Consider the following 26,414-nt stretch of genomic DNA (forward strand, 5'->3'; position numbering starts at 1 on the left):
TGATGCTTATTATTTACCTACCCCTAAAAATATAATTCAGTCTTGTTCGATGCGCGCTCAAATACGGACGTGCATTAGTAGGCTCTGAATATTATTTACTTTCGGTGTTGCGCGGCCGTAGCCGTTGCACGTGATCATGGCTATGAGTACCCAACTTATAGCTAACGAGTTGTTGGCATTTATTCAAAATGCCATTGACACTATGGACGAGGTCAGCGTGATGCAGATCTGCAAGTCCAATTTCAAAGAAGAGGACATCAGCAGCGGCAAGAGATTGTTATACCAGTCCCTTGGCAAGCTGGACCAGATGCCGTCTCGCAGAAGAGATGGGACAGAGAAGAGCGTGCAAGATATCATCGCTTTGCTGAAGGTAATGGATCCGGATGACGTGCCGACCTTTGTGGCGAAGGAGCTGCATAAACTCCCACCTGTCACATTCGAGCACGTCGACGTTACCAGGCTGTTAAAGGACATCACGTTCTTAAAGTCGAGTCTGGCTGAGATGCAGTCGATGCTGGAGGTGTCTAATAACACCATCGGTGAATTGCGTGAGGAGTTGGCGCAGTTACGTGGCGCTGTTTCGTCATGTAAGTCACCCGACACCTCCAACGTCAACACACGTCGCGGGGCGCAAAACGCATCCGTCGGCAATTTGGAAGCGGCGAGTCCTAAGTCGTCGCTAGCTGCCGAAACTGCTTGCGTCGCACCGCGCCCCGCCGCCCGCCCCGTCCCCCCAACAACATCGGTCGAGGTAGTGACACGTGCCGCTACGTCAACACCGACACGTGCCTACGCGGCAGTTGCCGCCAACCAACCAGCTGGACAACCACCACAGTGGCGACAGAAAGGGGATAAGAAGATCACTATGAGATCAGACGTCCATCCGCATCAGGGTAAGAAGAACGAGGCTACGTGCGAAAAGGATGGCTTCATCAAGGTGGAGAAGAAAAAGAGGAAGTCATCTCGTCGCAATCAGTGCGGTACTGCACCGACCGGACCGAACCATCTGCTGCGTCCAGCCGTGCCTGCGACGCTGTTGTACGTGTCCCGCCTGCACTACTCTACAAAGGCCGAAAACATTGTAGAGTACGTCCAAGTGAAAACCAATTTCAAACTGAGGGTCGAGCAGTTGCAGTCTTGTCACAATGTGAATTTCAACTCATTTGTGGTGAGAGTGCCGACTGAGCATCTGTCGACCTTCATGAAGGAAGAATTTTGGCCGAGAGGTGTTGTGTTCCGGCGGTACAGAGGACGGCTACCCGACACCACGCGTCAGGCGACACCTGGATAACGTGTCACTTAGAATAAGTTATATTTTGTATGTATTAGTCTATTTATAAGTTGTATTTTGTTTATTGTATTACTATGGGCCTCAGTTGCCTGAAATAAAGGAATAAATAAATAAATAAATAAAATAAAAATAAATAATCGAGATATCAGGACCGTGCCTAGGCCCTCATTTTCATCAGGGTTTTAAACATGGAAGAGTAACGCATGTATTTTTGAGCCAACAACTGCATTTCTATTATCAACTAATGGCGGAGTAGTTAAGGTGGTCGCCATGCCACTACCCTAGTTGTTTCGGGTCTAGTTGTACTCTGTGTTCGTTGTTTGTATGTTTGTAAAAGTTCCTGCGATACAAGAGCAGTAACTAGCCGTCATAAGCACGGGAGTTGTAAGAAAAAGAAAAAAAAGAAAAGATAGACCCTGTTACATAATTTATTTGCCCTATATAGTCTAATTTTATATACTTACCTATAGCCCAGCAGTAGGTTTTATAAATCCTATCTTATAAAGTACAGCGTTAAGTATGCACTTAAACAGTAAAAATTATCCGAGAGATATGTCTTATCCTTTTTATTATTATTGGAGATTACAATCGTTTACTAAATTATTTTTATAAGCACTTCATGCGACCTTGCCCGCGGACAATTATACTCGTGTAAAGTCATTGTCAAGGTAAAGTTATGTCACAATGAAAATAAATGAACGATCTTTAAATGTTTTTTTTAATAGACTATTATTTCTTGAAAGTAGCAGGATTTAGACACGAAAAGTATAATACCCGTATAGTAGTAGTGTATAGTAATAATGTCCTCCTTGCCGATAACCGGCTACGGCGGTCAGTTTAATTGAAACTGGCCATTTATGCAGGACTTAGTTTATAGTAGTGTGTGACACTACTCAGCGTGCACAATACACTGGTTCACTTACTATTCCTTACGACACGACCAGTGAGGGGTCAGGCGCAGGACTGACGGCTTTACGTGCTCTGCAAGGCATAAATATTAGGTACCTCAACTTCCTTATTCCGGGCAATCTGTGAAAAATTCTTAACAGAATAGGTATCTCAGAGAAGACTTTTTGATCCAACCGAGGATTCGAACCCGAGACCTCTTGCGCGGCAGTCGCATGCACTACCGACCGCGCCCCTTGGTATAATTATAACATCATCTATATCTATACTTATAATAAATCTGTAGAGAGGTCAATTCTGTACATTGAATATATTTAAAAAAAAACCAATGGGGGATGTTTAGTAACGGATACTGATACCGAATCTGCAATTTATAATTTTCTTTTCTGTCTGTCTGTCTGTCTGTCCTCCGTCTGTATGTGTCGCTATCACGTAAAAACTACCGGATAGAACGCACTGAAATTTGCTATATGCATAGAATAAGTAGTGGAGCAGTCTCTAGGATACTTTTTATCGCATAATTTTTCATAGATTTTTAGAAAATTGAAAAAAATACGTAGAAATCTTTCGAACCTGCGTTTCCCTAGAGATACCATAGATGGCGTTGCGAATCCATTTCACAACATTCGCAATATAGTTCGCGGCGCCTGCCGTATCGATACCTGTTGTTCGCACCAACTAATAGATGGCGTTATAGTCCGCAACAAAGCATGTTTTTCCTAATTAATTTATTTTGATTGCTTTATTGTAAAAAAAATACCTTTGAAACAGGCTATACATTTATAAGATTTTCAAACATAAATGTTGTATGATTTATTACACATAAATGTTGACTGGTTTACGTGGGTCCGGTGCGGTCGGGATATCCTAGGTGGCAAACCGAATAATTTCGTTTGTTGTCGTTGTTCGCCGCTACTAACAGATGGCGTTGTAGTTCGTAACACATAACCAAATTAATTGGTTGCATTAAGGAAATAAATTGGATAGCTATGCAACAGTCTATAGGTAAGTTTTAAAAAATAAACAACGGATGATATATAAAAAATAATTACGGGTTACGCGGTTCCGGACGTATCATCGCAAGTACCTATACATTATTAAGCATAAAATGTGTTTAGGCATCATTAGTTCAGAAAAATACCTCAGATATAAAATTCAAGGTCGTACAAAACTCATACCGGAAGGTCGACCAACAATGTTTCAATTTAAATACGAATCATTTAAAACTGAGTATGAACTCAGTGACCATACATGGTTTGAACACAAAAGATATACCTACTCTTTGAGTATGGTAATACAGTGATGTTGTGAAATATGCGTCAAATTTATACTTTCACGGATAATTTTCCTGTATCAGCGCCTTCTACACTCCAGCAGAGTCCGGCAGTCTTGCCCCCACCCCAATTCCAAATTTCCATATTGCATAGTACTCATCATCGCTCTAATTTCCCCTCTAAATTTCCTATTGAATTTTTAAGAAGAGCCAAGGTCAGGCAAGCGGTCCTAAAAATGCCTAGCCAAATCTATGGCAACCCTAATCAATGTAGGATAATATGTATTTTGGAATTAAAATCTAAGTAGTTCTATGTTTTGCTTTTTATTTTCAGGAGAACGACCCAGTAACCCAAGTGTTATCACGTTCCAAATAATTCCATTTTAAATACTTAATTCTAAAGCTAGGTCAATGGCCTTACATTAAAAAAAATTGTAACGTTATTCACAAAAAAACATACTTAGTACAAAAAGGATATCTTTTTGTACTAAGTATGTTTTTTTTATCTGATTAACATTTAGGATATTTATAATATTTAAAAAAAAATCGCATCGCCTTTTTGGAATAAACGTATAATTTTATCTGACATATTAATAGCGATCGTGGTCGAAGTAGTTACATATCAAGGATGAACTTTTGTTTTGTCATGAGAGAGTAAGTTCAAATCCTAACGAGTGACATTTCATTTTTGTACAATTTATTATTTTTTTTAAATTTTGTGTTAATTTTTTTAGGTGATTTAATTCAATATTATAATTTTTTTGACATATTTTTTTATTTAAATAACATTTTTATCACAATATTGAGTGAGCGAATATTTTTGTTGTCATAAATCCCGCAGTCTTTTGAAAGTATAAGTAGGTACCTACTTGGTTATTCAATATTTTAAATCTTAATGAATAAGTAGTGGAGCAACTTATAGGAAACTTTTTATCTCATAAAAATTCTTAGTTTTCTAGAAAATTGCAAATATGTAGTAAAAATCGTTCACAGGTAACATAAAAATATAAGCGAAAATTTTAGCTTATATTACAAGCGTCGCTGTGGCGTATTGGTTTATAGATTCGTTTTTAATTTTTAATCCTTTTGGTGAGGGATCGAACCTCATCGGAGACAGTACTTTTTGTGACTGTTTTACGTTTCAAAGTACTTTTTAAACATTTTCTATGGATTTTGTTTAGATTTTTGTGGAAATTGATATAAATTTTATTTTATAGTGCATTATTTTATTTGGCATCTAACCTTGAAAGTATCTAGGTCTAAGTGAGCTGCAACTAATGCAACAGCACGACATTCACGCGAGCGGAGCCGCACGGGTCAGCTAGTATCGTAATATATGTAAGTAAATAGCAGATAGAACTTTAGCTACTGGCAAGTCATCTAAGCGTTTAATTTTGAAATGTTTGTTCAGTGTTGATAATTTAGATATCTATCTTATCACTATGTCAACGTTTGCCGAGGTTTCCAGACTTAGTATTCTAGTACCTAAACTATCTAGAACAACAAGCTAATTAAGGGTCGGTTCATATATGACATAAAATGCGGCGCGATGATGTGTTGTTGCAAATACCATACTAGGTAAATAAGCAACGACGCATCTTCCGTTAGGTGTGAACCGACCGTAATTAACAAACCCTTAGTACTAACCTCCATTTTCGCGATTTAACTAAATCGGCCTTCATTTAATTTTATTTGGAAAACTAATTTTATTTATTTAAAAAAATACGCGCCAACCTTTTTATACCTACATACATATATGGCGAACTAATTATTAGAATAAGTAGGTAGGTACAATTTTTATTAACCTGTCATACCCTTTGTATGTGAGACCTAATATTAGTGACAAACGTTCCTATTATAGTCATGGAGCATTGACCCGTTTTTACTAACAACGTATTTTAAATGTTACAACTAGATAAATCACAGTAGGTATATCTTGGATAGTAGCATGTTTCGATGACTCGTTGTAGTTTCTATGCAACGTACTTACAGCTCCTGTGATATCGCGGCAATGTCATAAAAAATGATAAAAATTTGCTCGGTTCGGTGCAATTATCAGATTTGCAACAATTTTATAAGTGAATGAGAGCGAGATAACCGGTTTAATGTCTATTCTCACTGCGGCTTGTGCCTTGACGTCTCGGCGCACACGGAATAATGATACTTTTACTGGTACCGTTTATAATTTTGCTAACTTACTTCTATTTCACTAAAAACCACGATTATTGGAGAAAACGTAACGTAAAGCATGACAAGCCAGTACCAATATTTGGCACGTTTTTTCAAAATGTTATGGGAATACGGAGCATGACAGAAATAGCAACGGAGCTATACAACAAATATCCCGATGAGAAAGTAGTCGGTCTGTACCGAGGAACTACGCCGGAACTGATCATCCGAGACTTGGACCTGGTGAGAAATATTTTAAATGTAGACTTTTCGTATTTCTATCCTCGTGGACTTGGCAGAGATGTGGAGAGAGAGCCTATGTTCTTAAATATATTTCATGTTGATGGTGATCCGTGGAAATTACTGCGACAACGTCTAACAGCCGCTTTTACTACGTCAAAATTGAAAAAAATGTTCCCGTTAGTCGTTGAGTGCGCGGAGAAACTGCAACACGTCGGTGAGGAGACTGTGAAGCGTGGCGGTGAGTGCGATGTGCGAGAGTTGATGGCTCGCTTCACTACTGAGTTCATAGCAGCCTGCGGCTTCGGCCTACAGGTCGACAGCATCGGTAACCAAAACTCCATTTTAAGAAACTTTGGTAGACAAATATTTAAAAGAACCTGGAAGAACATTGTTTTAGTGCCCCTTTACGATTTATTCCCGGATTTTAGAAAGTTGTTGCAGACTTTGTTGGGCGAGCCCTTGATGTTAAACGTTACATCGGAAATTGTTCGCACTGTTTGCGCCGAAAGAAACAATAAGCCATCCGGTCGGCACGACTTCATAGATCTGTTGATGGAGTTAGGAGCAGAAGGTAAAATAAAGGGAGAATCAATCGAGAAGAGAAACTCAGATGGAAGTGCAATAAATGTAGAATTGGACATGGATCTCCAGTGTATGGCAGCACAGGTGTTAGTCTTTTTCGCAGCTGGCTTCGAAACCTCGTCGTCAGCGACTAGCTACTTGTTACATGAACTAGCTTTTCACCCAGAGGAGCAGGAGAAAATTCAGCAAGATATTGATCAAGTGTTGGCTAAATATGATAACAAATTGTGTTACGACGCGATAGCCGAGATGTCGCTACTGAGCATGGCGTTTAAAGAAGCTATGAGGAAGTTCCCATCACTGGGCACGTTACACAGAATATGTGCTAGACGATACACGATACCTGAGCTGGGTATTACGCTAGATCCTGGAGTACGGATCATAATTCCAGTTCAAGCCATACAGAACGATGAGAAGTATTTCGATAACCCGTCACAGTTCAAGCCGGAGAGATTTGCTGATACATCGGTAGAACGAAACAAGTACTGCTATTTGCCCTTCGGTGAAGGACCTAGAATGTGTATGGGTAAGTAACAAAACAACGCCTTTCTTTATCATTATCGTCGGACGACAATTACAATAAATGTAAAATTGTCATATTACTATAAGAAATTCTTATCAGATATAGTACCTATCCTTCACCATATTATTATCTTAGTAGTGATTGATAGTGGTCACAAATGAGTAAAGAATTGTCTTTTTTAATTTTGTGATCATTTACGTGTCTTTATATTTATCCTTAGTAAGACAGAGGAATGAAACATTTACGATTAAAATGAATGGTTATTTCCAGGTGCTCGTTTGGGAGAGATGCAGTCACTGGCGGGTCTAGCGGCACTTCTGCACAAGTTCTCCGTGGAGCCCAGCGAGTCTACGAAACGTGAACCGCAAGTGAACCCCCTCAGTAACACAGTGCAGTCCGTCAAAGGAGGACTGCCGCTCAAAATGAAGCTAAGGAAGAACAAAACGTCTTAACATAAAATGAGAAGGGAATTCTACAAAGTCCACTTATGAACAACCAGTAAAAGGCTAATGCTAATCTGATAATTGCATTTAATTTAATTAGTAGAACTTGTATCTGACTTTTATGACGAGATGTATGGATGCATGTTGCGTTCTGTCGCAGAACGCCACATGCTACGAGACCACATTATTCATTTATTTATTTATAGAGCATGAACAGTAACTGATTTGTCACAATAATAATTCAGAAACAAAAATAATAAGAATAGTTTTTCCGTATGTAAGTCCTACATTGTTAGGTCTATGGTTGTCTAACAACTTGCCTGAAAGGCGACTATAGGCAGCTCCACTTTCTTGTTTCTTTTTTGTTTCTTGTATGTAGGTACACAGTTTCTGATACTTACAAATTTCTGGTGGTGACAACGACAACACACGTTTAAGTAGATAAATTAGTAGTTTTGTCGTCGGCAGCGATTTGCGAATTTTAGCTGTGCGCTATTTAGAAGCAACATGCACGCCTGCCATACACGTCAAAAGTGACCGCTGCAACGCAAAACAATGAGCACTACTGCTGTTTTCTTCTTGAGGCACGTGCCTAATCAAGTCGCCGTCTAAAGATGAAGATTTTGTTACTTTGCTAAAAAAGAAACATCGACTGCAAACCATCAAGGACTGCTGAGATAAAGTTCTTAAGGAACCTAGTATAAAGACGCTCGCCATCTACAATATTGCTGCAGTCCTAGACAGTGGAGTGTGCTCGAAGTTGATGTACACGCGAAGGGTGCGGCTGTCGCAAGGGTGAAAGCTTTTCGCATTTACTTCCTCGGACTAATCCCAACTGAACGCGCAGACATGTTATTTTTTTATATGTAGATACCAATCGTTAGGTTAGGTTAGGTTATCTATATTTTATTATCCGAAAATAAATTATTTTCATTTGATTAGATTACCTATTTATTATATTGTGCAACGTAAGCACGTGCCAACCATAGTTGGTTTATGCCCGTTTTTACGTCAGTTGTAGCTCAAAGTGCACGGAACTATGTTGCTTTTATTAATACCGTTTATAGTTATTTTAATTTACCTCTATTTCACTAAAAACCATGATTATTGGAGAAAACGTAACGTAAAACATGAAAAGCCAGTACCAATATTTGGCACGTTTTTTCAAAATGTTATGGGAATACGGAGCATGACAGAAATAGCAACGGAGCTATACAACAAATATCCCGATGAGAAAGTAGTCGGTCTGTACCGAGGAACTACGCCGGAACTGATCATACGAGACTTGGACCTGGTGAGAAATATTTTGAACACAGACTTTGCGTATTTCCATCCGCGAGGACTTGGCAGAGACGTCAAGAAGGAGCCTATGTTCTTGAACCTGTTTCATGTTGATGGTGATCCGTGGAAATTACTGCGGCAACGTCTAACAGCCGCATTCACTACGGCAAAATTGAAAAAAATGTTCCCGATAATAGTCGAGTGCGCGGAGAAACTCCGAATTGCTGGTGAGCAGGCTGTGAACCGAGGTGGTGAGTGTGATGTCCGTGAACTGATAGCACGTTTTGCCACTGACTTCATAGCAGCCTGTGGCTTCGGCTTACAGGTTGACAGCATAAGTGACCAAAACTCTGTATTCCGAAACTTCGGCAAAAAAATATTCAATAGATCTTGGAAGAATATAGCTCTGGTGCCACTTTATGATCTGTTTCCGGATTTCAGAAAATTGTGGCAAACTTTGTTGAGCGAGTCTACTTTGATAGATGGCACATCCGAAATTGTACGTAATGTCTGCGCCGAGAGAAACAATAAACCATCCGGTCGCCATGACTTCATAGATCTGTTGATGGAGTTACGAGAGGAAGGTAAAATAAAAGGAGAATCAATCGAGAAGAGAAACTCAGATGGAAGTGCACCAATTGTTGAATTAGACATGGATCTGAAGTGTATGGCAGCGCAGGTTCTGATATTTTTCGCAGCTGGTTTCGAAACCTCATCGTCAGCGTCTAGTTACTTGTTACACGTATTAGCTTTTCACCCAGAAGAGCAAGAGAAAGTACAACAAGATATTGATCAAGTGCTGGCCAAATATGACAACAAGTTGTGTTATGATTCTATAGCTGAGATGACGCTCCTCAGTTTGGCGTTTAAGGAAGCAACGAGAAAGTTTCCATCTGTAGGCACGTTACATAGAGTATGTGCTAGACGATACACGATACCTGAGCTGGGTATTACGCTAGATCCTGGAGTACGGATCATAATTCCAGTTCAAGCCATACAGAACGATGAGAAGTATTTCGATAACCCGTCACAGTTCAAGCCGGAGAGATTTGCTGATACATCGGTAGAACGAAACAAGTACTGCTATTTGCCCTTCGGTGAAGGACCTAGAATGTGTATGGGTAAGTAATAACACTTGTATCATTATTGTAGGGAGATGTTACAACTCACAATATTTATTGCTATTCTAAGTATTCTAGGCTTCGATATTATTTAAAATGTCGTATCTAGATAGCTTATCAAACGTGGTTTCATATTATCAACCATTAGTCATAAATCGGCGATCGGAAATATCAAAGAGCGAGGTCACACGATGCGTTGACAGTGCAGTGCGGCGTCGGTAGGCAACGTCATCCGACGTACAAATGAATTATATCCACGTCACACGGTGGATGAAGCAGGTGACACCGTCGAGCAGGGTCATACGACACGACTTGTGACCTACGGGACAAGGCGTGGAGGGGCAAATACTGTACTGAATTTGTATTGCAGTGCCACAACGTCAATATCGTGTGAAATCATTGATCTACATAATTTATGGCCACTAATATTCCTACAATTTTGGTGACGATTCATATGGTATATTATTGTAATGTAATCAAGGCGATTATGATACCTTTCATTTTTACAAACACAAAATGTTTCAACCAGGCATTTCTGGAATTTCTAAAACAAAACTAAGGCACATAATGAATGTATATTTTCAGGTGCTCGTTTGGGAGAGATGCAGTCACTAGCAGGTCTAGCGGCACTTCTGCACAAGTTCTCCGTGGAGCCCAGCGAGTCTACGAAACGTGAACTGCAAGTGAACCCCCTCAGTAACACAGTGCAGTCGGTCAAAGGAGGACTGCCGCTCAAAATGAAGCTAAGGAAGAACAAAACGTCTTAAAATTATCGTGTGTAAGAAGCAAATTATTGATAGTTAAATTAATTTAAAAATTGTTACTGTTCTGAAAATATATTATGTAGTTACCTTTACAAATTCAGAAACAATAAACGATCTTATCTAGAGATATAACATATCAACCTATAACATCATACAATTTTGTTTTAGGTCTTCGAAATTATCACCTGTTTAGTTTTTGTTTCTCATCCATTTCTCGTTTCTCCGCTTTTATTTTGCCTCGTTAGGTTTATCTTTGTCCTTCTTTTTAACAAGAATGTTACAGCATTCAACACAGTCTAAGCAAGAGGCTAAGGTCTTCGTATCAACGTCAGACGGCCAATAGTCTTTCGGAGCATGAGGTCCTCGCCTGAACATTTGGTGTTCTATTAAAGTCCAGAACCATAAGTAAGCTCTTGCTAGTTTGAACTTGGCTGATGATTGTACCACCGCTTCCACCGCTCGCTGACACACAGGGTCCCTGTTCTGATGCGTGTTGAATTGCAAGTTGACGATATTGCAGCGGAAAACCTGTAGGATATTAGCTGCCTTTACACACGCACTCCATCGCACATTCTTAGAAGCGTACAGGATTACGCGCGGGAAAGCAGCGCGGTCTTCGCTCGCGATTTTCTTCGCGGGCTTGACAGATAAGCGCGGCGCGTGTCTTTCCTTTCCCCTTACACGCGCGATTGTTGTTTCATGTGCGATAGAGTGTGTGTGTAAAGGGGGCTATTGTGGGGCTTTACGTATTAAAAAGACAGTAATGCAAAATACAACAGAAGCGCCTTGTTAGATACTAGCGGCAACAGATATTTAACAGCGATTTGCTAGTAGAAGTTCCAAGGCGCATCACGAAATGACAACTATGGTCTGATAATAGTGGATGTCATAAAATCACGAATTATAGATGCTTATTTTGTTGACTTACTTCATGGCCACACATTTCTATCATACAATAGTTGACATAATCCACAGGTATTAAGTCTACGCGAAAGCCTTGTTTCTGCAAGCGATCTGCAAGAAGTGATCAATCAGAAAAATAAATATCCTTACTTTATGTGCAATGAATTAAAATGCAAATTCGATTCGGACGCTTTAAATGCGCCATAGATATAAATTTTACTCTAGAGCCGCTACTTAGAAAGTGTAAAATATGAAATAATTATTAACGAACAGTATTTAACTAATATTTACCTCGTAAACCTGTTAATCTCTGAGGTTTATGCTTCAAGGAGTAAAATGTATCACAAGGGCCGTGGTAGATTTTCACATATAAAAACGCCATTGTCTAAATAGTTTACAAAAATGCGCTGTACGTAACCAATAGAATTGCTTATTATTATATTTTATGTGAATCTCGTTTCCTGCAAATTATTTCCTGTATTTTTAAATTGTCATTCTAATTTGTCAAAGTCATTCTTTTTTCTCTATGTTGTCTATTTTTTTTACTTAAAAAAGTTGCAGTGTATTTTTAAAATAAAGTTCCTTTTATCTTTATTGCATAGTAACGGGAAAAGTAATTTGACTAGTTTAGACAATTGCTGCATATGTTTGTACTACTTGTTCAATGATATTTATTACTAATAATAATTAAGTTTTGATTTATCTTTGACTGTCGTACATTTATCGACATAAATATTAATATGCGAAAAATTTGATCCCACAGAGTAAGACAGGACTACGCGTGAACACAGTGTAACTGGGATGTGGAGGTCCGATAGACAATCGCTCTATGTAAAATACCGGTATTCAGCTGCATGTGCTGATTTGATAAACTTGTGTAGGTATCATAAAAGTAACTAACCAAAATATTTATTAACCCCCGGTTCCTGAGGCACATTTAGCGGCAGTTTATCCATTCAAACTGTTTTTTTTTATATGAGTTTAAACGCCATTGAATAGATAAACTCACGCTAAATGTACCTCAGAAACCGGGGGTAAGTGATCAATTGAAACACGTCTTATGACTGGAAACCAAATATAATTTAAATATGAGCAAAATAATTCAATTAAAATACCATAAACAATACTTTCAATAAGTTATCAGTTCTGAAACTTAGTTAAAGTTATGCAGCTATTCTACTGTCCTTTTCCCTTAACTTCAGTCTGAGTGGTATGCCTCCTTGGATCGATTGAACCACGTTGCTGAGGTGGTTTACCTCCAGCTCTCTCTTAGTAGCCTTGCCTGGTTCAACAGTAAACTTGTGGAGCAGTGCTACCAGGCCAGCTAAAGACTGCATCTCTCCAAGACGAGCACCTGTAAAATATATTACTTAGTCTATTGTTAAAAGAAAACAAAAAAAAATACGATCGTTCAGGAAATTGTGACGGGACTGATCGGCCCTACTCGTGATCATAAGGTTGGCCCGTTTCTAATCCTATGTATAAAGCATTGCCGTACAATTTGGCGATACGGCCAGCTTTTTAGACACGTTTCCAATTTACAGCGATGTGAATTCTTCAACGCGACGCCCAATAATTTTACTTATGTTTACAGTATTTTTTTCTTGTTTAATTGTAAATACATGAGTAGTATAAATGTAGTCGTTAATAAACCTAGTGTTTTAAAATTTAATAGTCATTAAATAAAAATAATTCACACCCAGAAAACATAACGCAAAGTCGCCGCGTCGTAATATTTTTTTTTATTTCTGATAGTCTTTAGAGTCTAAGCCCCTGACTTGCGCTCACGCAGTCTATCACCTCTCTCATTACTAGTGACCGCGATCAGTAGTAGGACAGTAATAACCGAATTAATATTATCATTACTTTACTAGAATGTTTTTGTTGTAAACAAACACGGTGACGATATTTGTAGATATCATGGAGGTCGTTGACACAAAGTGATATATAAAAACAATTATTCATACTTGAAAAGAACAATTATTAAACCCTGTTTTTGGGTTAAAATATTTTTGTTTTTTTACTTTAACGAATTAAACCGATGAAAATAAATACGAAGTTAAAGAATTACAAAAGTTGTCACGGTATGTGGACACACAAGTGTAATAATATTCAGTGTTTAACTGGATCAAGTACATTTAAGTCTACACTCTTGATGTTTATACAATTTGTAATAAAAACTGCTTGACATAAATGTTGCAACAACTTACCAATACACATTCTAGGTCCTTCACCGAAGGGCAAATAGCAGTACTTGTTTCGTTCAACCGATGTATCAGCGAATCTCTCCGGCTTGAACTGTGACGGGTTATCGAAATACTTCTCATCGTTCTGTATGGCCTGAACTGGAATTATGATCCGTACTCCAGGATCTAGCGTAATACCCAGCTCGGGTATCGTGTATCGTCTAGCACATATTCTGTGTAACGTGCCCAGTGATGGGAACTTCCTCATAGCTTCTTTAAACGCCATGCTCAGTAGCGACATCTCGGCTATCGCGTCGTAACACAATTTGTTATCATATTTGGCCAACACTTGATCAATATCTTGTTGAATTTTCTCCTGCTCCTCTGGGTGAAAAGCTAGTTCATGTAACAAGTAGCTAGTCGCTGACGATGATGTTTCGAATCCTGCTGCAAAGAAAATGAATACTTGTGCTGCCATACACTGGAGATCCATCTCCATATCTACTTGCGTTGGGCTTCCATCTGGGTTCTTCAGCTCAACAGATTCTCCCGTAATTGTACCTTTATCTCTCAATTCCATTAAAAGATCTATAAAGTCGTGTCGACCAGACGGTTTATCATTTCTCTCGTTAAGTACACTTTTTACGATCTGTGTTGTTGTCTCTAACAAATCGTCTTCGGCCAATAAATATTGCAGCAACGTTCCAAAATCTGGAAAGAGGTCATAAAATACGACCAACTTTGCATTCTTCCATGCCCGATTCCGATTAAATATTCTTTTACCGAATTCCCTGAAGAGTGAGTTTTGATTACCGATGCAGTCAGCTTGCAAGCCGAAGCCGCAGGCCGCTATGAACTCAGTAGTGAAGCGAGCCATCAGTTCTCGCACATCGCACTCACCGCCACGGTTCACAGTCTCCTCACAGGCTAGTTGTAGTTTCTCTGCACACTCAACAACTAACGGGAACATTTTTTTCAGCTTTGCTGTTGTAAATGCTGCTGTCAACCGTTGCCGCAACAATTTCCAAGAATCTCCATCGACGTGAAACAGATTAAGAAACAAGGGTTCCATTTTGGGGTTTCTGCCGAGTCCTCGCGGGTAGAAATACGCGAAGTCCACGTTGAGAATATTCCTCGCTATGTCCAAGTCTCGAACGATGAGCTCCGGGATAGTGCTGCGGTATTGACCGACTACTTTCTCATCGGGATACTTGTTGTATAGTTCTGTTGCTACTTCTGTAATACTTTTCTTGCCCATTATATTCTGGTAGAGTGAACCGAAGACGGGTATTGGTTTTTCATGTTTCACATTGCGTTTCTGCCAATAATCGTGGTTCCTGGTGAGATACCGGTACAATAACAACAATAACAGTGGTAAAAGTATAAGAAACATGTTGCCTCTTTGCGTCTTGTGGCGGAACTGAATGCGAGTGCGCTGTGGACTTTGGAACTTAGCACTACGCGTCGCAACATACATTTATGTTGGGCCGTCCGTCCGGTTTACTGCTGTGTTTGTCTCATGTTATTGTTTATTTATATCCTGCATTATCTCAGTCCGTAGGGTAAAACCTTTTTTAAGATGAAGATAACGTATATTTACATAATAATATGTGAACTCCGTCAATTATTTTTCTTTAAAATAACAAGTTAAGTTACCTACAGAAGGCTACCGTATTTCGAGATTTCAACAATAATTTACTAAGATATTTTACTACTTGTGAATATTTACTGTCGATTGTTCTTGGACAATATGTTTCTGTTCTTTAAAGCATAGTAGCAGATAACGCAGACGAATGTACATAAACAGTTTAACAAAGAGTCATCTAGAATACTGATAAGACGCCATCGTTATCAAGTAATAAATACCATTAGATAGTATTATTAGACGACAAACAAACATTAAAGGTTAGATAACATTTTTATTTCAATATTATAAAGAGGCGAAAAATAACATGAGGACTACTATAATCCAATAAAAACGAAACTTCTCACAAAATTTCCGTCGATTCTTACCATGATTTCATTCATTTCCAAGCTTTTTCGACCGTAATTTGATTATTCTTACCTACTATACTTCGCGAAAGTACGAAACCAAAGATCTTTTTAGACACATAATAGCTACCAGGCATCAAAGTTGTACCGAAACTTCAGACAAGCTTAGATGACAGTATTCCTACATGTCTTAATATTGAACGAATTATAACTTAGGTATAAAAATCTACGCGAGTTCGTATTAAACTCGAGTAAAATTGCGGGCAAAGCCTATCGTATACAGTCAACAGCTTTCTATAACATTTGAGCGAATGAATTTAATTCAACCGGTCTCGGTCGTTTCAAATAAACAACAAACAAGTTACACTGATTACTTTTAATGGTTTAAATGGATTTCTATATGATATCCGAAGTTAGCAATCAAACCATTGTTAAACCTTTGTTACGGCAGATAGCCGCAGGCTATCTAAAGTGATAGTAGGTCAGTCGATAAGACTAAACCTACACCACCTGACTTGGTCTGCTATGGCACTAGCAGTTTAATTAATACAGGCGCTCTGTAGCGTGATTCTGTATGGTCGGTATTGTCGAGTATCGAAAGTTTGACATTTAGAATGTACTGCTAAATTAGTTCCTACGACGCCCGGCAGAGGCGCTGATCAGATTGTCATACAACATTTCTCGATGACAAGCCGGTTGTCGGTAGTCGATAGTAGTAGAGAATCAAGCTACTGTTTCTGTCGTACCCAAAATGTTTATTTACTGTGATAGCGTAGTCGACTGGGTTAACAAAAAAGGTTTTTTTTTTTATTTTATATTTTTACTCGTAAAAGGTTCACCCAAAATGCTCATGCTACGTCCGTCACTTGGTAAATAACGTTAAACTTAAATTTATTACAAACTGAAACATTACATTAGTCACTCATTAAAATTCAACGTAAATACAAGACTATGGCATCATTGTCGCATATCAATATTAAAATGTATATTCGACATTTCTCATAGAGATATTATTATAACTGTGCAGGCGGTGTCGCGAACAGAACCTAGTGATTATAAAAAAGGTTAGCCCTTTAAAGGCATGTCGTAGGACATGTCAATCAACCTTCACCATCAATGTGCATACCAAGTACATAGACTATTTATAATGTCATCATGCATGCGAGTCAGATAAATAAGGTAGGTAAGGTTAGTTATCTGCACACATACACTTGGTCATATTCCAGATAGAATCATCATATAATAATGTATAAAACTCTTCGTTGCTTATGCACAATGCACAGCCAAAACTACTGAGCGTAGAAAGTTGAAATTTGGTATGAAGGTTCCTTAGAAAGTGTAGAGCACTAGGAAAGGATTTTCGAAAACTCCACTCCAAAGGGGATAAAGGCTGACGAATGCATCCAGAATTAACAACATCAGTGGCCCACAGGTTTATGCAGCTGACGGTAGCGATACGGCTACTGTTTTTGAAAATACTCAGATCTGTTACAACATTATAATCCAAATAAATCGTGATTGCTAATGTTCTCTTTTAAGTTGTCCGGCTATCACAGAATTTAATTTTGAAATATTCGAAAATTCACAGAAATACAATATGAATCACGCATTTTGTCAGTCACATGGTTACTTGCAATATTATTTGCTAGTGTCGACATAATGGCTTACATTAGATCAATAAATAAAAGCATAAAGCCAAATACTATTTGCAAATCGTTTTTATTACTTGTTGGCAAAGCGTAGGTTCTTCAAACGTAATTTATATCGTATTTATAAAACGTAATTGGTGTTTTTACAATATATTGACGCGTGTCTTTGTCAAGGGGCTTTATCGATTGTTGAACTTGTGATAATACTGCTGAAACCCCTCTTAGTACTTTGTGGTTTATGAGTTAATACTTCCGAATGGCGGTCTTATAAGACAAGGTATGGATGTGAGTGAAGCAAAGGAAATTTTATGGATCATAGCAAGTTCTTTATTCTTCGCCAATGCAAATGCATGTATGTATTTGAGTTGATTCGCGTTGCGGAGTATGAGGATATGAGGGTATTACGAGAGAAAATGAGGTTTATAAAATCAATTAAGGGACGGAAAATATTTGAAGTGTATTGTTGTATGAAAAATATGAATAATTGTTGGATTCTAAATAAATGTTGGTACTTATGTTTATTAATAGGACGGACATTTGGTTGCACACCACACTATAAGTACCATTTAAAATATGAAAACTAAAAATACTTACATCATTGGCACCAGTGTTTGAATTTAAAATTAAATAAAGTCTCCCTTTCAAATTTACATCACAATGGGAATAGTAACTAGTTAGGGTAGGGCTTATAAGTATCTAGGTATTCCGCGGTTTAGGCTATGTATTAAGGTAGGATGTAACGTGAAACGTTTTAATCTATTATCTTGTACATTTTTGAGTTTTTTTTCAAATAAAACAGGTTTATAAATAAACTGTATGGGTTGACGTGTTTAACTTTCACAAGGAAAAGAGAAAGTGAAGTTAATGTAACGTAATTCAAACCATTCGGCATGGAGATGATAATTAATGGATACGACAGACATTATTTTTAACAATTGCTTGGTTCCCGATGGATTTCGTAGATAATTTTTGGAAATAATTAAGAATTGATGACCGAATGTGTAGAAGATTGATGAGAAAGAGAGAGATGAAGATGCATGAATAAATTCACGGTTCAGCCATTAACAATGTTAGTATCTACTACTAATATTGTAAGAAAAAGACTCTTTGCCCATGTCGGGAATAGAAGAGCTCATGATCAGCAGCCGAATGCACTACCGACCGCACCGCTGAGGCAGTCAATGTAAAATGCAAATCCGATTATTTTCAAACTACAAACGCTTGGAGCTCTACAAAATTAATATGTTTTGTATCGAGCTGTAACGATTTCATTTTATCACACAAACACTTTGGACAGGCGCATCGTGGGATGCCAGAAAACAGCAGTGTTTAAAAAATATGTTGTAGAGTCAACGTAATTTATTGTTTCTTAAATGTTCTATTCAAAGTTCAATTAATCATATTGTTGACAGAATATTAAGTAAAGATGTTACCTTATAATTAGATAATGTATTTTGCATAATGCTTAATGTCTGAGAATAGTGAGAATTCATTAATCATACAATAAATGTATTTTAATTATCGTTTTCAGTGGCCCTGAAATTCGCTGCGATGATTTGTTTTTTATGAAGTTATTTATACAGTTAACTTGTTAACAAAAGTTAGTACCTAATAGTTATCTAATTATGTATGTATATTGTAATAAGTGGTTTCAAAATGGCGTAAATCTCTTGAATTTGTATCGTTAATCGACTGTTTAGATAAACTTAATTCGTGCATTAAAACTAGTTTTAGAAAAATATATAAGTATGTACCAAATATTACAACTATCTAATTTATAATACTATATTGTGCTGCTTTTTCCAAATAAATTGCATTCCAGAAAAACACATGTTCCATACCAAATAGATTACATATTAAGTTCTTATTAGTAAAAGTTGCGATGTTTTAAATGACCTACATCTGTTGACCTGGGTTGGAATCCTCAAGGTGATAACAGCAAAACAAATATGCATTTGATCGAGTCGTGTTTATTATCATTGGTTCCGTATTTAATTACAATTTTATTTCGGTATCTATACCTTAAATTTCACGCTAATTGATCGTAGTAGCGACATTAGTTTTATTATTAAATGGCGGAACATACGTACGTTACTAAAAGAATATATTTTCTTAAATTCATTACACAGAATTTCGCTAGAATGAAAACAGTAAAGTTAAAAAAGAAGAGGAAATTATACAATTTACATCCAATGGATAAATTGTCAACTGATCACTAAGTAACGATCGATCGAAAAGAAAAAAAAACAAATGGCTGTTGTTTTTTTCTAGCAGTCTTCAAGCGGAATCCTAAAGACGTAATGTGTGCAAATTGGCACGCCCAACGCTATTCGTAATAACATTATCTACATTTTATTTTCAGCTGAGTGCATTTATGTTCTAAAACTATTTATATACGAGAAAATATTCATCGGATTAAGAAAACAAGTGTTTTTGAGAAAGGATTACGTTCGTTATTGATGGGTGAGAAGTCGCTCGGCTTGACGCAAGCTTCAACACAAAGTGAATCAATTTCGATAGAGTTGAATAAAAATTCATAATCTGTAGCGCAATTATTCTCTACAGCCGGTACTGTCGAGTATCATGGAGAGTTTGACATTTAAAATGTATTGCCAAAATAGTTCTTATGGGGCCCGGTAGAGGCGCTAAACAGATTTTTGTGTAAATTTTTCGATAGTTAGCCGGTTGTCGGTAGTCGATAGTAGCGGAGAATCGAGCTGCTGAATACGGGAAGAAATTTTATAAAGTATCGCTGCCATTAAAAACAAGTGACTGTTATCGAAGTGAACCTTTTTTAATAATCTTGTAACGGCTCGCTACATACAGCGACATCTACTGGGACCAGCGCGCAACCAACCACCACGCGCAGTGTGACAGACGTCACAAGTCCTGAATCGCGCTATCGAAGTTTGCACGGCAACTGACTATATATACAAGTTCCCGACCACAACAGTCGGGCAGCCTAGGCCCACCAGGCATGATCACCTCGCCTGGTCGGAGGATCCTCCCTTTGTGTTGGAGGAACATGATCACCTCGTTCCTCCACAGTGGTGACCCCGACGTGATTGGAAGCAGCCTTCACGAAGATCAGACCAGCAGCAGCAAACCTTCACACCCTCATCGCTCCTCACTCCTACAGCAGCAGTCGTACAACTCCAGCCAGCATCTTCGGCCACACCAGGGCACTCCACGAACATGTCGCTCACGCACATGACTGGCATACCCTACGGCCTCAGCGGCATCCAACCTGGGCATCATCGTCACGCTACTCTGACGCACCCAGGGCACCGCAACGCTTCGTCTCGACTCACCGCAGACAACAAGCACCTCGCCCCGACTCACTGGGGACACTTCACCGCACACCGCACACCGCACCTCTCCGACTCACTGGAGTTAGCGGCATACAGTTCCGACTCACTGGGACTTGCGGCATACAGTTCCGACTCACTGGGACTAGCGGCATACAGTTCCGACTCACGGGAACTCATCAATGCATGGCAGTGGAGAGACTGACTGACATGATGAGAAGATCGACCTACGGTCTGAGGGGGAGTGATGTAGCGGCTCGCTACATACAGCGACATCTACTGGGACCAGCGCGCAACCAACCACCACGCGCAGTGTGACAGACGTCACAAGTCCTGAATCGCGCTATCGAAGTTTGCACGGCAACTGACTATATATACAAGTTCCCGACCACAACAGTCGGGCAGCCTAGGCCCACCAGGCATGATCACCTCGCCTGGTCGGAGGATCCTCCCTTTGTGTTGGAGGAACATGATCACCTCGTTCCTCCACAATCTATTTGTACTGACTTATTGTTGGTCAAAACTTCCACATAGATCCGTATACTCCGTACGCTTGGACGCATTCTGTTACTTTTAAAAACCTTAAATACTATAAAATCAAACCTTAATAATAAAATCGTATAATAAATGGCCACGTGGCTCCATCTTGGGCAGTCTGTGGCAAGGTGCCTCTTAAACATTATCCTACGATGGATTACTGCCAAAAACCATCCGACTCAATTAGCAATATATTTTAGTTACCATAGAAACAGATTCCTAAAGTGGTAACGAGCCGCCTCTGTTATTATTATATTCTCAATAATGACTGACAGGTGACAATTTATGTCGTGTTGATGAACTGTACCAAATCGTAATCAGAAAAGTCTATTATGATACAAGGATGCTGTACGGAAAAAGTGACTATAGCAGATTTTTTTGATTGATTCGACTTGACCGTCTCCTGATTTTTATTATGCCTTTGAAATTCATTCATTTCAAATTCACCCGGGACAAATTTTTGTGTGAAGAGCACGAGTATTTGTTCTGAGCCTGCCTAAATAAGTATGTACTTAAAAGTAGATAAGTATGTTTATCGGTTATTTGGTTACCGTAGTACAAGCTCTGCTTAGTTTGTAATCAAATAACTATTAAAATTCCAATTAAAAGTTAATAAATAAATAACTATTAAAATTAAAAGTCCAATAAAATTTTCAAACTTGAACTTGAAATTCAAACGAGGTATAAGTTGGTAGAAAGTCGCCTTGTTTCCAGTCAGCCTAATGCAATGTTGCATTGAATATCAGTTAGCCAAATATTTAATTTTATTGCGGCTGCATTTCACTCGGCGGTCTTTATAGCTTGTGCTCAACGCCGGCGCATAATATACGAACTGACTCAGCTTTCTTATGTGACGCAATCTAAGTAGTATATGCATTTGGTAACGAGATTGTTTGTGAGATGTTTGGAATATAATCTATGTTTATATAATAGATCTATGTTTACCAAATAACAAGGTGAACTTGCCAAAATGATATTATTCTAGCGTTTTCAAATCCGTTTTGGCAACTCATAATTTCTACTCATTTTAATTCGGTAACATTTTGATAGGATAACATGTTGAATTTTCCTCGTGTTTTAAGACATTTAATCACGTATTTAAATCCTTGGAATGAATCAAATCTCCATTTGCTTCAGTTTAGTTCGACAAACATTCAAATCGTAATAAACTCTATATAAGTTTTCAACGCATCGATAACGAGTAGCCGTTAAGACTTATTTTGTTCGAGCAGTTATTTGGCTGACATCTAAATAGTTCCTTCAAACAGCTCATAATTCGTGGCGAAGTGCGAGAAATGAAATTATTACGGGCTCAAGGCTAGTGCGCCCGGAAGTGGCACCTGACTACTGAGTTATGTGAACCAGACGCTTTTAACCAACCAGCCATCTTGAAATGCCTTACAACATTGTAACAGAAGTTATTGAGGACATTGTGTTACCTTCGTGGTTCAGGAAAGATTCCAGGAATTAGGAAGCGAAGAAGGTTGTCTAAAGTAACAATGTTTGTTTACATCGAAGGGCCAAATTATTTCAAAGAATTGTTGATTGAAATAAAAAAAATGGCACTTAAATCTACTGGTCGACTTTAATATGTTAAAAATGAAGCTAAATATAAATAGAATAAACTGCGCAATAGAAAAATATAAATAATTATATGAATTTATATGCAATATTATAAAACAGACCTAAAAACTCAAAATATTTCAATTTCACTCATAACTACGTCTCAATCGCAAAATAAACACAAAAAGCCCTTCATTCACACCAAAAACAGCAAGACAAGCATGTAAACAAAATAAGCGTCACCGTTGTTCAAAAATAACTGTGGAATGCCGGATATTGCAATCCCGGATCGTCACGGGCTAAGGATCGCGTACAGGTGGCGAGGGCGAGCTCAGTGCGATCGAGCACCGCGAACTGCGCGCACGCACGTCTCGCCGACGATTAACCCATATCGATATTAAACACGATTCTGAACATTCAGTTACAATAAAAAACGAAAAAATAAACACAGAAGGAACTGAAAAAGAAAGTGAACGAGAAGGTAAGCTCGCAAAACGAGCGAATCTAAATAGATTCGCTGAAAAATTTGCAGAAAATAGTGAAGTTGATACTGCAAGTGATAAGACTGAGAAAAGTGAGAAGGAAAATTTTGCAGTTGAACATTTTACAGTGAAAAATTAAAGACTAATTAGAAATAGACTTTAGTAAAGTGACAAGTGAGTGGTGACAGTGAAGTGACTCAGACTGTTGATAAAGTAAACTGGTTTGGTGAAACAATGAAAGTCCTGCCAGTAGAAGACAAGGTTGCAAGTGTAGGAGAGGGGAACGAACCAACTGTCGTCGTCGGGTCACCGATCCTGACCAAGGAGGAACTTAACAAGTAAATATTCTTCACTTAAATTCTTTAGGTACTTTTACAATCCTCAGCGTAGCACTAGACACCATAGAGTAAATCAGAAAATTACAGTGTAAGCTGTTACCACTAATTGGTTGTACTTTGAAATAAGGAATCAGCTGTTTCATATGTTGTCTCATCAAATCAGTGGGTTCTTAGGCTTCGGGAAAATACACTGTTTAAATTTCAGTTTACTATCGATTTGTAAACTGAAAACGTATGTATTGAATACACATAAAAAAGACTTGTAGATAGTTTAGCAGAATTACAAAACAATTGAAATGTAGTAGTTGTTAGAAATGCTTCAAGCAATTTAAATGAGGCAACCTTCGCTGTTATTATCTCAATGATGATAAGCATATTTGAATAGAACTTGAGAGAGTTCACTGAAGTGTAACATAGCATTAGCAAGTTCGCTAGGTCAGATGTGTTGGCTGTGTGCCAGAATGACACAACCGTTTGGAATGCAGTGTTTACGTGCCCACAAGCCCGCACGTTGTCGCGATTCGGGTCAGGATTCCACAAATCATGTTTTGCTCGTTTTTCATCTACTGTTTATCTGATTTCAAAGATGTGGCTTTTGTTCTTGTAACTTGAACAAACGTTCTTATTCAAAGCGATGGACATATATTAATTGAAAGCCTGAGAAAAAAACCGACGAACGTTCTGGCTACGAGACAGAAATACTTTGAAAAAGCTTTAGAATGTTTCAAAATTTATATGATAGTATTTATGATTACCAAAACAAAGTATTTCATTTAATTTTTTCTTTCAGGGGTTGTCCTCTTGGAGTATCGCGAATTACTTCTGCCCTCTACGTGTGCGGGGCCCATGCTCTTCCCGGGGCTGTCAAAGCTCTGCATCCTGGTCTCATCGTGAGCGCAGCCCCGGAGCTGCCTCCTCCACCAGAAGACTATGTTCCCAGACAATTGGTCCCGCTGCTCGACACACCAAACTCCGACATGCACCCATACATGGAAAGCGTTGCCGATCTGATCAATGAGGTAAATAAACGATTTGTTTTTAGTCAATTGAGTTCATCACGACCATGATCTCAATCTTAATTAGTTTACCGTTTTACAAGTTCAAGATTGTCCTAAATTCTATCTCTATTTGTAAACATATCTACGTGCCATCACTCGATTTGATTAAGCTTGTAATCTCTTATGAAAGGCTTAGGCTACTACATATTTACGGTGCTTATCATTTACCTTTTGTCAATAGATTGTCTGCAATGGTGAAGTGGTGCTGGTCCACTGCGTAGCTGGTATATCAAGGTCCGTCACTCTGTGCCTCGCGTACCTCGTCAAATGGCAGAAGATGACCCTGAGGGACGCCTACCATCACATGAAGCAAAGACGGTGAGTAATTCCTCAATTCTTTTTTCAATGTCGAATGTTTTTCAAACACATGGCGGTATTTACGACGTATAATAGGTGATTAAATCGTTTGGGAAGCAGCATTTGTGCGGGCTATTTGAAGTACTTTATGGTTTCCGCTAGATGTTTGAGAATAAAATTTATTTTTTGTACTCATTTCTTTGTGCAATGTTTAAACAATGAATTTATGATTTAATATATTGTTGCAGGCCACAAATCAGGCCAAACACCGGATTCTTCAAACAGCTGATTAAGTATGAAGAGAGGCTCTTCGGTGAACCATCAGTTAAGATGGTGTATTGTGAAGCTATCGACAAAGAGATACCAGATGTGTACGAGGCTGATTACAAAGGGATGACCTGGTTCAGACAGCGATACGGGCCGATCGAGAAGAGCTGAAGTGTGGGAGATATAGCTTAGGCAAGGATAACTGTGATCTGTGCGAAGATGAAAGGAAGGTTGCAGCGCAAGGAGATGGATGCCAATAAATATAAGACTGAGTGAATGAATGATTTGGATAATACGAATGGATGTAATCAATTTCGATATTTGTACGTCGCTTCAGTGGCATGAATAATGATGATATTGAAACATTTCTTCTCTAAGTGGATGATTTAGATGAGATCTTTCTTATGTACTTTCTCACAACTATTGATTGATAAATTGTAAGTGTTATATAAACTTTACATATTATGTATGTGTTTAGTTTAAGCAATGTGATAATTTACTAATTGTTATAAATTTAACATTAGGTATTTGTTTACCATGAAATTGTATAATTATAATGGGACCAAAATAAATAAGTGGTTAATTTTTATATTTTGACTTTTCATTTGAGCCTTTATACAACGCAATTTATAGAAGACTATCTCATTAAAAAATACATACTAAAAATTACGCCTTGTACCCATAGGAGTAGGTAGAGACCAAAGAATGTCATTTGGTACGAACATTACAAACTACCTTTTCTTCATTTACATAAAAATCTCGGGATAATATTGCAGTGAAGGGCATTCAAGGAATAACTTCGTAACAACATCGACTAAGGAAAACTTCACAATGAAAGGTTTCTATTGTAAAAATAAGTTGTCAAAAATGTTGTTGAAAGTGCAGTAGTGGAGTAATGAGTAATTCATTGAAGTGTTGTTGGCCTCGTGGCATTGAGCGCTGGTATAAATACATCGGCGCGCTCGCACTGCTATTATGAACTATGCCGCGTTGCTTCCGCCTACTGATGTAATACTTTGTAATAGTTGTCTTATTTGCAGTGCGCCAGACTAGTATGCTCTCTTGAGACTGACGTTTGATATGTTACAAGATTAAACTTCGCTTAATGAGTTATTTTTTGAGATGAGGCATAAACACATAGTAAAATAGTGTAAGTAACTGTGTGAAAGTAAGCATCAATTTGTTAAATAATAATAACAAAATACAAAATACATTACTACTACCGCCAGCCTGCTATA

The 26,414-nt window shown here is 38.2% G+C and overlaps 6 protein-coding genes across 6 annotated transcripts; 4 read left to right on the forward strand and 2 right to left on the reverse strand.

Annotated features, from left to right (window-relative positions):
• Window positions 1-40: 40 nt before the first annotated feature.
• On the forward strand, window positions 41-2,201 carry LOC142972808 (uncharacterized). Its single transcript, XM_076114117.1, has one exon. The coding sequence runs from the start codon at window positions 137-139 to the stop codon at window positions 1,289-1,291; it is 1,155 nt and encodes a 384-aa protein (XP_075970232.1). The 5' UTR covers window positions 41-136; the 3' UTR covers window positions 1,292-2,201.
• Window positions 2,202-5,581: 3,380 nt separating this feature from the next.
• LOC142972809 (cytochrome P450 6B6-like) lies at window positions 5,582-7,773 on the forward strand. Its single transcript, XM_076114118.1, has 2 exons — window positions 5,582-6,990; window positions 7,258-7,773. The coding sequence occupies exons 1-2, from the start codon at window positions 5,628-5,630 to the stop codon at window positions 7,437-7,439; spliced, it is 1,545 nt and encodes a 514-aa protein (XP_075970233.1). The 5' UTR covers window positions 5,582-5,627; the 3' UTR covers window positions 7,440-7,773.
• Window positions 7,774-7,957: 184 nt separating this feature from the next.
• Window positions 7,958-10,731, forward strand: LOC142972811 (cytochrome P450 6B6-like). Its single transcript, XM_076114119.1, has 2 exons — window positions 7,958-9,832; window positions 10,418-10,731. Exons 1-2 carry the CDS (start codon window positions 8,470-8,472, stop codon window positions 10,597-10,599), a joined length of 1,545 nt encoding a protein of 514 aa, XP_075970234.1. The 5' UTR covers window positions 7,958-8,469; the 3' UTR covers window positions 10,600-10,731.
• A 75-nt stretch (window positions 10,732-10,806) lies between these two features.
• LOC142972812 (UPF0728 protein C10orf53 homolog) lies at window positions 10,807-11,987 on the reverse strand. Its single transcript, XM_076114120.1, has 3 exons — window positions 11,791-11,987; window positions 11,525-11,610; window positions 10,807-11,124 (listed from the first exon to the last, which is right to left on the reverse strand). Exons 1-3 carry the CDS (start codon window positions 11,879-11,881, stop codon window positions 10,825-10,827), a joined length of 477 nt encoding a protein of 158 aa, XP_075970235.1. The 5' UTR covers window positions 11,882-11,987; the 3' UTR covers window positions 10,807-10,824.
• Window positions 11,988-12,563: 576 nt separating this feature from the next.
• Window positions 12,564-15,335, reverse strand: LOC142972813 (cytochrome P450 6B6-like). Its single transcript, XM_076114121.1, has 2 exons — window positions 13,710-15,335; window positions 12,564-12,853 (listed from the first exon to the last, which is right to left on the reverse strand). Exons 1-2 carry the CDS (start codon window positions 15,160-15,162, stop codon window positions 12,663-12,665), a joined length of 1,644 nt encoding a protein of 547 aa, XP_075970236.1. The 5' UTR covers window positions 15,163-15,335; the 3' UTR covers window positions 12,564-12,662.
• A 7,713-nt stretch (window positions 15,336-23,048) lies between these two features.
• On the forward strand, window positions 23,049-25,765 carry LOC142972814 (dual specificity protein phosphatase 14-like). The gene is made up of 4 exons (XM_076114123.1): window positions 23,049-23,554; window positions 24,345-24,573; window positions 24,794-24,930; window positions 25,158-25,765. The coding sequence occupies exons 1-4, from the start codon at window positions 23,451-23,453 to the stop codon at window positions 25,345-25,347; spliced, it is 660 nt and encodes a 219-aa protein (XP_075970238.1). The 5' UTR covers window positions 23,049-23,450; the 3' UTR covers window positions 25,348-25,765.
• Window positions 25,766-26,414: the final 649 nt, after the last annotated feature.

Source organism: Anticarsia gemmatalis, chromosome 5 (genome assembly GCF_050436995.1).
Source record: "Anticarsia gemmatalis isolate Benzon Research Colony breed Stoneville strain chromosome 5, ilAntGemm2 primary, whole genome shotgun sequence".
Classification (NCBI taxonomy): Eukaryota; Metazoa; Arthropoda; class Insecta; order Lepidoptera; family Erebidae; genus Anticarsia; species Anticarsia gemmatalis.